Source organism: Macrobrachium rosenbergii, chromosome 15 (genome assembly GCF_040412425.1).
Source record: "Macrobrachium rosenbergii isolate ZJJX-2024 chromosome 15, ASM4041242v1, whole genome shotgun sequence".
Classification (NCBI taxonomy): Eukaryota; Metazoa; Arthropoda; class Malacostraca; order Decapoda; family Palaemonidae; genus Macrobrachium; species Macrobrachium rosenbergii.
In genome coordinates, this window is record NC_089755.1 from 58,809,298 (window position 1) to 58,826,797 (window position 17,500).

At 35.8% G+C, this 17,500-nt stretch overlaps 1 protein-coding gene across 9 annotated transcripts in view; it reads left to right on the forward strand.

Annotated features, from left to right (window-relative positions):
* The window catches only part of Dpp10 (Dipeptidyl peptidase 10), a 619,010-nt gene that overhangs the window by 514,947 nt on the left and 86,563 nt on the right, over positions 1–17,500 (forward strand). For 5 of the 9 annotated variants that reach the window (XM_067118072.1, XM_067118067.1, XM_067118073.1 and 2 more), the window contains one exon: positions 15,494–15,707. In XM_067118072.1, the coding sequence (XP_066974173.1) occupies positions 15,494–15,707 (214 nt within the window). Of the gene's footprint in view, positions 1–1,957; positions 2,018–3,550; positions 4,276–15,493; positions 15,708–17,500 lie in introns of those variants that run through there. The other 4 variants (XM_067118071.1, XM_067118066.1, XM_067118070.1 and 1 more) reach the window with 4 other exon arrangements.

The following is a 17,500-nucleotide window of genomic DNA, read 5'->3' on the forward strand; positions in this document are numbered from 1 at the left end:
AAAGGATATTATCCTTTGGGAGAACACTGGAATACTACCCATAGTGATACTTTCATTCATTCTCTCACTGGGTTTGCTATTCTTTATTATTATTATTATTATTATTATTATTATTATTATTATTATTATTATTATTATTATTATTATTATTATATGTCTTGGTGACATGGTTTTTATATATAAGGTTGAATAACATTTGTGGCTTAGTATATGTGAGAAAAAATAATTTGTATGTAATTATATATATGTGTGTGTGCGTGTATGTATGTATATAAATCAATATATATGGGTGCGTATGTCTGTGTGATTTTACATGTGGATAACAGTGTCTTAAGTTTGGTTTAACCTAAAAAAAATATATATATATTCAGTTCTTTCTCTTTATACCTGAAACGGGTCTCCCACCTTGACACGTGAACTAAAAAAAAATTCCTCTGAAACCATCAATAAAAAAACCTTGGAAATGTGTCATTTTACAAAACAAATCTTAATAATAACCTACCATGCATGTTCTGGTCGTTAGCAAACGACAAATTTTTGCTTCCCTTTCGTGAACCCATTTCAACTTTCTTTTGTACGTTTTGGGCATTCTCCATTCACCCTGCAATTCAGCATATAGCTTTTTGTCTACATCGTGATAAGTGGCCGTTTCTGTGCCTTGCTATGCATGACATCTCTCCCCGTGTGTTTCTGAGTAAATTTACAGTCTCGCCACAATTCCAGGGGATATCGGGAGTCGGGTTGGAATGCCGGCCGTATGCTCTGTTCGAAGTTTTCTAAACTGTTTCTTAAAAAGTGATTTGTCCAGTGGCATATTTTCCATAATGAAAATAATTAATAATTGGTGTTGGTATAAGTGTTGGCATATATTTATTATGAAAAGGTTTAAGAATATTTTTTTCCATAATGAAAACTAAATGCGTTATGTTAGCAGATATGAATGAATATAGGTATGCATTGGTTTCCATGATAAAAATTAATTACCTTGTGTTAACAGATATAAGTATAGACATTTATCAAAATGCTTCAAGGTACTTTTGATTTATCAGTGGCATTATTCATATACTGATATCTACATGTGTAAGTATGAATACATAATACATAATGCATATGTACATGTGTTAAGAAGTTATTAATAATATTTTGAATCTTAAGGGCCTCTCCATTAGTAATGAATGTTAAGGGGAAAAGTAAGATTATTGTCATTGCTATATTCATTCTCTAATTTTGTATTTAGTGGTGATTTACCACCTTACAACTCCATACATTATTTCCCTAGAGGGTGTCAGCTCAAACTTAGCTCGAATCGCCGTAGCTGTGAAAGTTCGAAATTTAATCTGACGTTCTTTTACTCTGGGAAATCGTAACTGCTTTATTTATTTACTTATTTATTTATTTATTTATTTTATTTATCTATTTATTCTTTGGTAAGAGAAAAGCAACTTCACTTCGTCACAAAGATACATCATCAAAGACTTATCAAATCTCTTGTCATGCTGTCTTTGAATGTCTGATATTATGACTTCTTGTCAGTCAGTAATTTAAAGACATCAGGGCTCATTGAACATAAGCACTAGATAACCTTTTTATTTGTACCTTCGTCTCGTTTTTTTGGCCGCTAGCAAGGCATCAGGCTTAACGATGTTCAGACGTACTCACCCGGACACGTGATTCACTACAGACGTAAAGATGCCTAGTACTATCCACCGTGATTTCCAGTCGCATTTTTCGGCGTAGTATCTTGGCGCCGTTTGCTCAGACGACAACAAGATTGCGTCAGAGGAAAGGTCCACTTCCGTACTACGGTCCCCGCTAACTCCAGATGACGAACAACGAACTTCCGCTATCAGACGAAAGATGGAAAATCGTACGAAAGTTTTCGGAAGTCAGCTGAGAGGTGGAGCCACCTAGCGGCGGGATAGCGGTTCGCTGGGCGCCAGCCAGCGGCAACCTCTTTATAATGGTCCCAGGCAGGCGAGCGTAGCCAGTGTCTGTCGCAACTGTGCGTCCAGCAGGTGTAAATATCGTTTGTGTGTTTGTGTGCTGTTGATGAACGCATGGGCGAAAGGCAAAATCGACACGACGAGTCCTGAGTCTCTTTAAATCCCTTGCTACAAATGTCACAAGAACGCAGATTGGAAAAGTTGATAACAATATCCACACTCTGATGCCAAGTGGATGTAATCTAGATCGCATTTATGACATAGCTCTACACGGGAACCTCGCACTCTTCATTTGAAATTTTTAACGAGAATTCCAACTTCTGGTATCGATTAACGGAACATAGTTCCAGTGAAAAATTCCTGGGAATAGTGTCTACGTGGGGAATCCAAGTGATTTTATTTCCTGGATATTTTAAGGGAAAGCTAAGGCCACAACCTTCAGAGTTCTGGAATGGTATAGCATAGTAAAATGTTGATAGGCAAAATATCCCCGGGGATGCACGCATGGGACTGCGTTGCCACGTGTGCTTTTCTTCGCCCACGATGTTGTCACGTCGAGGGTCCTGCCTTATTTCTCCTTTAAAATTAGTCATCTAATTCCTTGCTTTAATGTCATATATATCTATCCAGTTTATCCTGTCTTTCTGTGTCATTTTAATCTCGGTCTCTGTCAGTGTTTACATTCCGTCATCAACAGGCGTATGATGGTGTCGGTATGGTAGCTCTGACCGACTTTGGGGTTATAGTAAGGGATTGCATTATTGTACTGACATGAAACACAGCTCTCTCTCTCTCTCTCTCTCTCTCTCTCTCTCTCTCTCTCTCTCTCTCTCTCTCTCTCTCATTATTCCGTTGTTTTGAATCCATACTAAAGTTGAGATACATTGTATGATGTTTCAGCTCTCACTGTTTTCAGCCTCTCTCTCTCTCTCTCTCTCTCTCTCTCTCTCTCTCTCTCTCTCTCTCTCTCTCTCTCTCTCTCTACAACTGAGAAATTAGAAGCTGAGGTTTTGTTCAGGTATTTACTTGGAATGCCTTCTAATCAGCTTCCTCTAATTCTAAGGTGCGTGGACGAATTATTATTGAGATCCTTACAATACATATTCCCCAGTTTTATTGTACGATTTGCTGTTTGTATGTACATGTATGTGTACATGTACATTGTGTGTTTTTTCCTGAGGAAATTAACATGCCAATGTTGTGAGGTTTAGAGTTAAAAACTAAAATTGGTTTTATTGATTTACTGGTTTTTCATTTATGGAAGTGTCATGTCTTTTTTGTAGGAGAAAAACACCTGCTATTTTGTAGAGTTGAGTTTTTTGTGACGCAATTTTTTTAGGGTGTTGAAAATGACTTCCCTTCCTCCTTCCCACATTCTTGTCCATCAGCTATTTCCCTGTTTTACATGTAAATGACAAATGTTAATAGATGTTATTCTGAAGCATCTGTCGTAAGTGCATTTTTATATTCTATAAAACTTTATAGATTTATTGGTTTTTTTATATGAGATCGTTGCGTGTTCCATTCCGAGAAATACAAACATATAAAAGTGACAATCGACGTGTTTGTGGTCACGTGTTTGTGCATATTATATATTTACATTCCAGGAAACACGCCTAAAGGTAAAATGAACTTTGACCCCAAGTGCTCAGGCACTCAAAACCACGTATGTGGCACTGAAGTGTGCTAAAAAAGAATGTAATTCATTTCTGAAAACGAAGGAATTCTATTCCTAATTTTTTCAGAGCGTGTGACTAAAACTGTTATGGAATGACCACGAAAATTGGAACTGTCGTGAAACTTGGAACTGTCATGAAACTGCGCAGTGCATTTCCGGTTGGTGTATGCAATATAGAAAGGATTATACCAAGAGGTGTCTTGGATGAGTATGTGGAAGGATAGATGTATATTGTTGTCAGAGTTTCCGACCTGTATCGAAACTGTATGAAACAGTTCTTAGGGAAATGAAGACACTGTTACTTGGTATCCTTGCCGGGCAAATGTGACAGGGATGCACGGTCAAAGCTGTCAGTCAAAGTGAAACTCAGTGAAAATCGTTTCCAACCAGTGAATCCAATTACCTGCCCGTGGTCTGATGACAAAAGATCTTATTAACGGCATTAATCTCAAAAACGATATTGAACTAAGAGCCCGCCGCTGCTCGTCCTGATACGATCTTTTATTAAATCTCCATTGTTACGCCCCTGGCTTTTGTAGACTCGAAATTAGAGGTCTTTTTTTTGTGGGGGGAAAAATGACGGCGGCCGAGAAGAAACGCGACAGGCGGAAGTCCTTGGCACCGAATAACGCCGCCCAGGCTGCCGTCGAAGAGGTGAGTCAAATGAGAGTCCATTTAGTCGTGAGTCAGATGGGTATGTGTACTAAAGTAAGTCAAATGAGAGCAAGCTTTTCCCCGGAAGTCAAAGGGTACCAATTTTTCAATGAGTCAAAAATTGTATAATTTTTTTTTTTTTTTGCCGTGAGGCAGATGAATATCTGAATTAAATTAAGTCAAATGAGTATATATATTTTCAGCGGAAGTCAAAGGTACCAATTTATCTGTGAGTAAAAAATTGTATGAATTTCACCACAGGTCAAAATGAGTATTTAGTTGTCATGGTTCTAAGCAGGTTGTTTTCCAATCAGATTTATAAACGATGTTTTATCTTTTCTTTAAGATTTATTTTAAGTTTCTACCTATAAATTATCATGTTATTTCTAATAAGTATAAGTATATGGATCGGCGTATGAATGGATAAGAGAGCGTAAAAATGCAATAATGTAAAAAGTGACTCCAATTTTTGGTTATGAAGTTGAAGAGTACAAAAGGTTAATTGACGAATGGGAACACCCGTTAGGCAGTACCATCATATATTGTACTGTCCTCACCGTTGTTCATGTAGCCTCTCTTTCTCATAGCCACTGAAATTCACCTTCTTTTGCCTACAAAAATTTTTCTTTATCTTTATATATATATATATATATTTATATTTATATATATATATATATATATATATATATATATATATATATATATATATATATATATATATATATATATATATATATATATATATATATATATATATATATATATATATATATATATATATATATATATATATATATATATATATATACACGTATATGAAAGTGTGTGCATGCATCTGCATTCCCATTTTATCAAAGACAATGTACTATAACGATGAACAAAATCAAAAAAAAAAAAAAAAAAATCGCCTCATTCTGAATTATTCAAAGTCCGTCCCAGAGTCTACGCAATATCGGACCAGTCTCCCATCGACGTTCTGCTATTTATAACGATTTGAGGTTCCTTGAATTATTAAGCTCAGGTGCCGCAGTCGGCGACTCTGGGATCATCGCGTCCGGTCACTGGCGATTTGTAATGACTACGATGATGTTGCAAAGTCTGTAGGTACTCCGGGAGATTAAAGCTTCTATTTTGGGGGGTTTGAAGGAAAGCTGGTTTCTGCTTTTCCTTCAGTAACCCCTAATTTGTGAATTGTAGTTGCAGACTTGGTAGAGATGCTTCGGGAGATGAAATCGCTGATTTTGGAGGTTTAAGGAAGGCTGATAGAGAAATAGTACTTCGGGAGATTGAAGCTTTAATTTTGGAGGTTTAAGGAAAGCTGGTAGAGAAATGGTACTTCGGGAGATTAAAGCTTCGATTTTGGGGGTTTAAGGAAAGCTGGTAGAGAAATGATACTTCGGGAGATTAAAGCTTCAGTTTGGAGGTTTAAGGACAGCTGGTAGAGAAATAGTACTTCGGGAGATTAGAGCTTCAATTTTTGGAGGTTTAAGGAAAGCTGGTAGAGAAATAGTACTTCGGGAGATTGAAGCTTCGATTTTGGAGGTTTAAGGAAAGCTGGTAGAGAAATAGTACTTCGGGAGGTTTAGAAAGCTTAAAAATAGTACTTCAAGATTTTGGATTTTGGTTTAAGGACAGCTGGTAGAGAGATAGTACTTCGGGAGATTGAAGCTTTAAGTTGTGGGGGATTTTAGGGAAACCTGGTTCCTGCTTCTCTTACAGCAACCCTTAATTTATAAATTGTAATACCTAAAACCCCCATAACCCCGCTCCTGCATCCTCCCAGCGCAAAGTAGTGACAACAATTAAACATTTGTTGCGTGAACGTCCAAAGTATAATGAGCAGCGGCTGTCAAGTTTTGGAATTAAATCGATCAGTGGCATTTTGTCAGAAACTTTAACATTTGCAATTAATCCAATCATAAACTTTTTGAATAAATGTAATTGACAAAATATGAAAAAAGCAATATAAGAGTTTGCTTCTGAGGCTCATTTGCAATTTTCACTAATTATAGAATTGTCACGACTTTTTTTTTCCATAACTTCGAAAGCTGTTGATTCATTGACTCATTGATTGATAGGGCTATATTTCCATTCAGTTGACTGATTGACTCATTGATTGATAGGGCTATATTTCCATTCAGTTGATTGATTGACTCGTTGATTGATAGATGGCTATATTTCCATTCAGTTGATTGATTTACTCATTGATAGACAGGGATATATTTCCATTCAGTTGACTGATTTACTCATTGATTGATAGAGCTATATTTCCATTCCGTTGATTGATTGACTCATGGATTGATAGGGATATATTTCCATTCAGTTGGCTGATTGACTCAATGATTGATAGGGATATATTTCCATTCAGTTGATTGACTGACTCATTGATTGATAGGGATATATTTCCATTCACTTGATTGATTGACTCATTGATTGATAGGGCTATATTTCCATCCATTTCGCATTATGCGTGTCGAGAAAATATATGAGAAATGATGGTTTGGAAGACGTTCTTTTAATCGCACACCCACACGGTCTCTATTCAGTAGCGATAACCTAATTATCCCTTCTCGAAATCGCGCCTTTGAACATTTTTCCACGTGAATACGCGCCGCGGTCGCTCTCGGAAGCAACCCCCACCCAGAAAAAAGGAAAGGAAAATCTTTTTACAGCAAATACGAACGGAAATGATTTGTCATCTTCGTTATCTCTCTGTCGGAGGAACAAATCCGAACGTTTTCTTCGCGGCAACTAAATGTACAACTTTCTTTTCACTCGCTGGTGAAGAAAAAAAAACGTAAAAAATGCTCCGAAGTTTCTTCGGCGCAATCGAGCTTTCTGTACAGCTGCTACACCTTATAATCAAGGCCACCGAAAATAGATCTGTCTTCCGGTGGTCTCGGTATAATGTTGTATGAGCAGCGGCCCATGAAACTTTAACCATGGCCCGATGGTAGCCTGGCCTATATATCGTTACCAGAACCACGACTATAGCTATCTTAAATAAAATAAAAAACTACTAAGGATAGAGGGCTGCAATTTGGTATGTTTGATGATTGGAGGGTGGATGATCAACGTAACAATATGCAGCCCTCTAGCCGCAGTAGTTTTGAAGATCTGAGGGCGGACAGAAAAAGTGCGGGCGGACAGACAAAGTGCGGGCGGACAGACAAAGCCGGCACAATAGTTTTCTTTTACAGAAAACTAAAAGTGCTGTCTGAGAATGGCGCTCGGGTAATGGAGGCGTCCTTTGGTTTTTCCCGAAATTACCGCCGGGAAAAAGAGAACAAGAGACCATTCTGGGGTTATAATTGGTTTCAGTTCTCTCTCTCTCTCTCTCTCTCTCTCTCTCTCTCTCTCTCTCTCTCTCTCTCTCTCTCTCTCTCTCCTCTCCTCACAAGCAGGAGCGTATCTACTCACATTCTGCATCAGGCGTGTGTGGTTATGCTCACGTGTTTATCAGGTTTTTTTATGGTGTTCAGAGCGTAAAAACTTTACGCCATTTCATAAACATATTTTGTCTTGTCTCCGGTCAAATTTTTCAGTTTAGTGAGCATTAAATTTGCTCTGTTCGGCGCCGTTATACAAAGGCGTAACGTAGTGACGTCAGGCCATAAATAAGATGGGAAGCATTTCAACTATCTGTGATTTTAGCTATCATTTCTTTGTGGTGACATTGTGCTGTTTAAAAGGTTTAAAATGGCATTTATTTTTAGTTTTCTGTAAAAGAAAACTATTGTGCCGGCTTTGTCTGTCCATCCGCACTTTTTCTGTCCGCCCTCAGATCTTGAAAACTACTGAGGCTAGAGGGCTGCAAATTGGTATGTTGATCATTCACCCTCCAGTCATCAAACATACCAAATTTCAGCCTTCTAGCCTCAGTAGTTTTTATTTTATTTAAGGATAAAGTTATCCATAATCGTGCTTATGGCAACGATATAGGACAGTCCACCACCGGGCCGTGGTTAAAGTTTCATGGGCCGCTGCTCATACAGAATTATACCGAGACCACCGAAGGATAGATCTATTATCTGTGGCCTTGATTATATGCTGTACTGAAAACTCGATTGCGCCGAAGAAACTTCGGCGTATTTTTCACTTGTTTTAAATGAAACTGGAGTTACTCTTTTTTCGGCAGATGATGGAATCGTATAAATGCCAAACAGCGACTCCTTTCACCACACATACACACACACACACACGCATTCTCTTGCGTCATTCACCGCCAGTGGTTGATCACAAGAGCGATATTGCCCAATCTCTCTTACAAGAGATCACCAGGGCCACTGTTATAAAACGCTCCGCCAAATTAGATGAGAAACAGTTCTGTCTGGTCGAGTACCTTTTGAAGTGTTGTGCCCTGCCTTTTAAAACTCGTTCCGTTCATCACCTTTTGTTTTGTCAGGCGAATGTTCCCTTTGGGGAATTTAGTCTTTTTTTGGGGGGGGTTTCTGGTGAATAAAATCTGTATTGATTTCTAATATATGTTTTGTTGTTTTTTTTAATTAATTTCCATATTTTTTTCGTTTTTTTTTTTGGTGAGGCGATTTCTGTGTTGATTTCTCATAATTTTTTTTTCATGTTTCTGTGAATTAAAATCTGTATTGACATCTAACATATATATATATATATATATATTTTTTATATATATATATATATATATATATATATATATATATATATATATGTGTGTATATATATATATATATATATATATATATATATATATATATATATATATATATATATATACTAAAAGGACCTATTCAAACTGGATGGTATCTATTGGAGTTTTTATTCAGAAAGTTACAAGCTTTCTTGGACAAACAGTCCACATTATCAAGTATCCGTACAATTGTACGGATGCTTGATAATTGTTTGTCCAAGAAAAGCTTGTAACTTTTTGAATAAAAACTCCAATAGATATCCAGTTTGAATTTTAGTAATTCTACTAATGCACAGAACAATTGTGTATGTGATAAAGTTAATATATATATATATATATATATATATTATTTTTTTATATATATATATATATATATATATATATATTTATTTTTTTTCCATATTTTTTTGTTTTTGGTGAATCGATTTCGGTATTGATTTCTAATATGTTTTTCTGTTTTTTTTTCTCTAATTTCCATATGTTCATCTGTTTTTGGTGATACAATTTTTGTATTGATTTCTCATAATTTTTTTACATATTTTTTTTTGTTTCTGGTGAAAAAAATCTGCGTTGATTTCTAATATGTTTTTGTTTTTTATTAATTTCCATATATATATTTTTTTTTGTTTCTGGTGAATCGATTTCGGTATTGATTTCCATTGTATGTTTTTTTTTATTAATTTCTGTGCGTAAATTTGGTCGAATATCTTTTGTTTGACGTTGATTACTGATATTTTTTTTTCCAATTTTTATTTTACGTATATAAGTTTAAATGTTTTTTTTTTGCATTGATTCTTCATAGTTCAATTAGTGTTTTTTAAATTTAAATTTGTTCCAATGTTTTCCCTTTAAAAAATGTTTATCAAAGCTGTGTTGATATAGGAAAATATAGTGATACAGATTCTCTATATTTGATGAGTTGCATTTTGTAACTAATTTTTAAATGAAATATAAAATATTCTTTATGTAAATTTTAGTAACTTATTTTATATAGCAATGCAGTTTTTCTATATAGTTATCTCTAGATAAAATTTATTTTTTATTTTTTTTTTTCACGAAATATGAGGGATTATTTAGGCAAATTTGAGTCAGTTCATTTTAAATGGCAATGCATTTTTTTATGTGTCTCTAGATAAAATTAAGTTATCTTTTTCTAAGTAGACACTCTAGGCAAAATTTAGTCATTTTATTTTATATATCAGTGCCATTTTTTTATGTATCTGTATTTAAAATTAAGTTATTACATTTTTAAGACTTGGTACTAACTATCCAGAGCTTATTAATTTACCCAATATATAAATATATAAATTATATATATATATATATATATATATATATATATATATATATATATATATATATATATATATATATATATATGTATGTATATATAGTTATACCATCAGTTACCACACAGCCTTACAGTAATTTCCTCATATGCAGTTTAAACTAAATGTTACAGCAGAAATATCCCAGATACTGTAACTTCACTGTAACTTCACCGTAACTTCACTGTAACTGCCACTATCACAAACAAATGGAATCTGGTGTACTGACGATATCATGCTTATTGGCTCTTTCGAGAAAGGTGGTGCCATAAGAGAGAGAGAGAGAGAGAGAGAGAGGCTACAGATGTAGGTTGGATTTGCTATTTGTATGTTTAACCCTTCAAGAATTATCTTTTATTGTGTGTGTGAGAGAGAGAGAGAGAGAGAGAGAGAGAGGCTATAGATATGGATTTTAGAAGTCATGACGATATTGATACTCTATAATTGCGCGTATAGGAATTGAGAGAGAGAGAGAGAGAGAGAGAGAGTATGACAATGAATTTTACAAGCCTTGAGGATACTGCTACTTCGAAGAACTGCATTTCGTGACTGAGAGAGAGAAAGAGAGAGAGAGATGTCATTGATAAATATTATTGAAGCAGAAAATTGTTACATAATGCATAAGCGAAAATTCAATCTTGTATTGACAATGCAAAAAAACCATTTTATCATCAAATACGCCCATTTTCTTAATCGCTTATAAATTAAAACCTCTTTTTTGAACCATCGAGAAGACATTAAGACATAAATCAGACATGATGGCCGTTTAATTCAAAGCTTCGCCCAGCCATGTACCGCCCATGGGCGAGTCGAAACGGCTGGCGGGCCTGATCCAAAGCGCCCCATTAAACGTATCTGTTGCAGCGTCGGGCAGACGGCGCGATTCTATAATTGGGCGCGGGGGGCGTCCTTTGGCCCACGCGTAATTCATGGGAGGTTCTTACGGTAATAACCGTCGGTCATATTTACCGAGACCGGTCGGCGGTAATGGCGGTTAATTTGTGCTTGACCACAGACAGACACAGACAGAGGTGAGGTGTTCTGCCGTATACTGGCCTAAAATGGAAGACTGCAATATCTGCGAAAATACAAGACTGAGAAGAATGGTAGATACTCCCTTGCCTTACTACTGATTTTGCAGATGCTGCAAATGGGATCCCCTAAATGCTCGTGGAAAGCTTTGAGGAATCATCCTGAAACTAGTAACTTCTATATTAGTCTCACGAGCCAAGTAGCTGGCATGTCCCAATTTCGAAAATTTTACAGATACTGCCCTCCATTTTGGGGCTGTATAGAAGGGGTCCTTTTTTTTTTTTTTTTTTTTTTTTTTTTTTTTTTTTTTTTTTTTTGAGGTTGGATAGGGCTGGCCTTGTTGTCTCTTAGGGCTAATTAATAACAAAAATGTAACCAACGAAGGAGATTTATAAATAGAAAATATATCTAATGATTGTCTTCGTACGAGAGAGAGAGAGAGAGAGAGAGAGAGAGAGAGAGAGAGAAACATTCTATCTAATTATTGTCGTTTTATTCATGTTTTTTCGGAATTCTCGAACAGTTCCTTTGCAGTAAATAATGTTTATACTGATCAAGAAAGCGACCGGGTATGGAAGAGTATTCAGATGGTGTACTTGAGAGAGAGAGAGAGAGAGAGAGAGAGAGGATTATGAAGCCAGTAGTTAACTGTATTATAAATTCACTTCAATTTCAGCAAATGAATATATACTTAGGAATATATACAAAGGAATATATACTGTCTTAGAATAAATAGTCTTTCTTTTTCAACCACTGCGTATACTGCGTAATGTCAGCGTACAAACGGATCTTAAACCCGACTACTCGAGTGTGGAAAACCTGTTCTAGTTCTGATAACTCCTGGTTACTCTGTGGTAAAGGGGTTAAACCCCCCCCCCCCTTCCACCAATCCCGTTCGTAGACGTAAACACGACCTTTGGATCAATACGAACAGGTGAACATTTACGAACATAGAACGGGGGAAGTGTACACTCACGCACGAGAGAGAGAGAGAGAGAGAGAGAGAGAGAGAGAGAGAGAGAGAGAGAGAGAGAGAGAGAGTCCCAGCTTGCTTTTACCGCCTTACAATTTGCGTGTGTGTGTTCATTTAGTGGGTTTTTTTTCCCCAGTGTTGTTCTAAATTATTATTCTACTCTGTACAAGTTTGTTTAGCAAGTAACACTTTTGGTCAATTCCGTATGTACAGTTGTGCAGTACATGAATAAAATATATATATATATATATATATATATATATATATATATATATATATATATATATATATATATATATATATAATATATATAATTTATACATATATATATACGTATATATAAATATATACATATATATATGTATATATATAATATATATATATTATATATATATTATATATAAATATATACACATACATACACATTCATACCTATATATTTGCAATTACCATCTGAACCATGAGACGTGTCATCATCTTCAAGACTATTTGCTCTGGTAATTGCATTTGCAGTGGCCGAATATCATTTAATAATAATAAAAAAGAATAATAATAAACCACGAAAGGTTTAATACGTAATATTGACACTCCTCCCCAGTCATTGGTTTGAGAAAGATGGCGGATAGATTGGATACCTAGATTAGATTGTGGTTGATTGTGGACGATAATTAGGATTGGTTATGCAGTTCCATGTTTCAGACGGTGTTGGTGGAACGATTGGAAGAATACGTATGTATGGATGTATATGTATGTGTTTGTATATATATATACATAAATATATATAATATATAATTGTATATATATATATATATATATATATATATAGAGAGAGAGAGAGAGAGAGAGAGAGAGAGAGACCGGGTGCAGAAAATAAAAAGCTGCGGCAAGTTCTTATCAAACACTGCTGTCAACTGTCAAAAGATTAGTTGAAACTCTTATAAGTTCTGCCTTCCATTCCTTTCATACTATTTAATTTTAATCTGACAGTCTCTCTCCTGCAACGCCATTGCAAATATACTATCAAAAATAAACCAACTTCGTACTTCCAGTCCGTCTCATTCCATAAATAATCACAAAACAAAAAGAAGACTTTTTAGCAATTTTAAGGGTAAATGTTTTTGCCCAGAAAAACGTCAGACATACGTTCTTCATCGTCCGAAGTCTTTCGCTTGTGAGAGGAGATAAGTTGTCGTATGGAATGACACATGGCTCGGCCGCTTCCCTCGGTCTTATCGCTGACGTTTGAGAGAGAGAGAGAGAGAGAGAGAGAGAGAGTCGTATGTGGTAATATGCGCTTTTGGACTTGAAGTGTCGCGTGAAATCTTGCTCTTAAAATTGGCTTTGCTTGCGGTGGTGAAAATGTGTATGTGAGTGTGTGTGTATGTGTATATATATATATATATATATATATATATATATATATATAATATATATATATATATATATATATATATATATATATATATATATATATATATATATAATATATATATATATATATGTATGTATGTATGTATGTATGTATGTGTGTATTTGAACACATGATCCCTATCAATACATACAAACGGATTCAATCGCAAACGGTGGCTGTTGCCGAGAGAGAGAGAGAGATGCCTTAATCTCTCTACCAAAGCTAACTTGTATAATAGAATTATGCAAATTCCGCCCCCTCCCCCCTCCCTCCCCCACCCTGAGAAAAATGGAATTAATCCCTGGCTCCCTCGCAAACAGCAAAAGCCCGGATTAAAACCTCTGACCTGCTGGAGGAACTAGCAGCATCCCAACAGTCGTATTATCCTTAATTCCCAATCACGATTTGCATAACTGTGGGTCGTTGTGACTGGCTGGCAATTGTGCGCGCACGCACGCGGGAAGTCTGTTTCGACTTACACTCTCCGGACTGGTCCGGGAAGAGATGCGTGTTATTTTTATTATTTTTTAATCATTATTTTGTTTACAGGTTCCGTTCTATCTGTTTAGAATTACTTTAAGATATTTATAATAATATTGTTTTGTTTATAGGGTCCGTTCGTTCTGTTGAGAATTACTTTTAAGATATGTAGAATAATTTTGTTTTGTTTATAAGGTCCGTTCGTTCTGTCTGTTTTGGATTGCTTTAAGATATTTGGAAATATTTTGTTTTGTTTATAGGGTTCCTTCGTTCTGTCTATTTGAGTTGATCAAATACGTTTGGGAGAACTTTTTATTATATATTTTATTTGTAGGATCCGTTCGTTCTGTCTGTTTTGGATGACTGTACGATGTTTTGAAGAATTTTTTTCATTTATTTATAGAGTGCGTTTTTTCTATTTTCAGTTACTCTAACATGTTAGAATTTTTTTTGTTGTTTTTGTTTAGTTGTTTAGTGTTCGTTCGTTCTGTCTGTTTTTTATTACTCTAAAACGTATGGAAGAATTTTTATCTACAAGTTTTTTCATATAGGCCTAGTGTTTTATTTGGTTAAAAAACATGGTTTTATATTGTGTTAAAAAGGGGGGCTTTTAGTTTGTTAAAAAAACAGGGTTATTAATTGACTTTAAAAAAAGGGGTTTTAAGCTTGCTGAAAAAAAGAGACTTTTTAATATGTTGAATCTCCATGTAAGGTAAGGAAAATGTCCACTGAAAATATGTCGATATTGCTGAAAAATTATCAAGATTATTTTTCTTAGCGTGGCGAGTTAATCGATATATTTTGTCCTGAGAGCAATAAAGTATACATGGCACCTAATCGAACAGAATTTCGTAGTCTTCTGTATACCTGATCATCGGGTTATTAAGCCAATTTAGAATTTCTGACGCGCCGTCAGACGCGTGACAATCATGTTGAATCGATGTTAAGAGTTGATTCAAAGGCCACTTGACTGGTATTCATATAGGAGTAATGTTCATAGCATGTAGGTCCCTGTCCTTCATTTATAAGCATGTAACGCTGGCTGTACTGGTTCCCATTGCCTTGAGACACCCCCTAAATGTCTATTTATAAATCTAGACAACAGTTGATATTCATAGTAATATTAATAGATTTTAGATCCCTGCCCTCCATCTACAAGCATGTAACGCTGGCTGTACTGGTTCCCATCGGCTTCAAAGACCCCTAAATGTCTTAAAAATACAAAAAAAAAAAAATATATAAAGAATAAATAAATCTAGACAACTGACATCTCCAACCCCATCCGACGGAAGCCGCCCTCACTGACAGCCACCTTCGAATTCTTGCAGGAATTGGCCGCTGCCACTCCCAACCAAAGAAACTGGAAAGGTATTATCATCGCAGTCCTGGTCATCTGCTTCGTTCTGGGCATGATAGTGACCTCGGTCTTGCTCCTGACGCCGCCGGACGACGGGCCGAGGGTCAAAGGTCGGAGATTCGAGTTAGAGGACCTGCTAGGAGACGACTTCAAGATCCACACCTTCAACGGGAGCTGGATCTCGGGTGAGTTGGAGAAGAAGCGTGAGTGGGTTTGGTAACTCTTGTTTTTGAATTATGTTTTTTGAATCTGAATTTGAATTTCTTAATTTAAATCTCTGTGTGTTTTTAAATGTGCACTTTAAAAACTATTAATTTTAATATGTTTTTGGAATTTGAATTTCTTAATTTAAATCTTTGTGTATTGTTAAATATGCACTTTAAAAACTTTAATTTTAATGTTTTAATTTGTTTTTTAATTTGAATTTTTTAAATATGCACTTAAAAAATTTTTACAAATCTTTGTATTTAGTTATTAACAATATACTAAAAATTTATATTTTACATGATATTAATTTTGATGCGGATAAGATCAATGTATTTTTTCTAGTGGAAATAATAATAATAATAATAATAATAATAATAATAATAATAATGCGCCTACCTCTGCATAATTCCTTCAAGAACTGGCGCCTTAATTAGTTTTTTCAACCTTGGTTTACCCCCACCTCCCCATTCCCCCTACCCCTTCCCATTCCCATTCCCATTCCATTCCATTCCATTCTTCACATTCTCCCTCCTTACTCCATGGTCTGTTCTTAATTATTTCTGCTCTGGTTAACTCTTTATTTGGTGTAAGTAACCATATTAGTTTATTCTCTACCATGAAATGTGAATTTACAGTCCGTGTGTGTGTGAAGATGTTCTTTTTCGTTTTAAGAATTGGTTTTCCGTGATATAAGAGAAAGTCAGAGAGGTACTTAATGCTAAATTAGTCTACGTTAAAATGGAAATTCATGACTTGGAAAAAAGTTAAAAAGTCGCTTTTAGTTTCTGTAAAAGAAAACTATTGTGCCGGCTTTGTCTGTCCGTCCGCACTTTTTTCTGTTCGCACTTTTTCTGTCCGCCCTCAGATCATAGAAACCACTGGGGCTAGAGGGCTGCAAATTGGTATGTTGATCATCCTCCTTCCAATCATCAACCATACCAAATTGCAGCCCTCTAGCCTCAGTAGTTTTTATTTTATTTAAGGTTAAAGTTAGCCATAATCGTGCTTCTGGGCAACGATATAGGATAGGCAACACCGGGCCGTGGTTAAAGTTTCATGGGCCGCGGCTCATACAGCAGTATACCGAGGCCACGGAAAGATAGATCTATTTTCGGTGACCTTGATTATACGCTGTAGCGGCTGTACAGAAAACTCGATTGCGCCGAAGAAACTTCGGCGCATTTTTTACTTGTTTAGACACACAATGATTCTTTGTCACGTCCTCCGATGGCGTCTTTGACTTCGAAGTTGATTGTCTTTCGTCGTTGTTAGATCAAGGTGGCCTTGTGCCAGCACAGAATCTATGTCTCAGGAACTTTCTGTAATCACTTCTGTTAGCTGAAGAAGTTCTCTGAGGAAGTTTTAGATATATCTTTTCATAGATCTCCATTTCTTTTGATGCCCTCGAAGAATCCGTCGAGAAATCGAAAGAAAAAACTTGATAAATAATAATTCTAGGTTCGAGAGAAATTGGACTCATCCAAAAGCCATTTGGAAATCCCAGAGGAGAAACGCTTCGGTAAATGGTCCAGGCATCGTAACGTTATAGCATGCCATATATTTCTCTATTTATTTAAGTTTGTTTTTGCTGAAGGAAGGAAGAGGTTTCTCCTTTTCTGGCGGTGGCTGGGGCGGTTATGTTAGGCCTAAGGTTTGATTTTAGAAACTGGTTTTATATCACAGATTAATTTTTTTGGGGGGTTGGGGGGCGGCGAAGGTGGGCTATCCTGCTATAAAGATGTGATTCAGACTAGTCTCTCCATCACTTAGA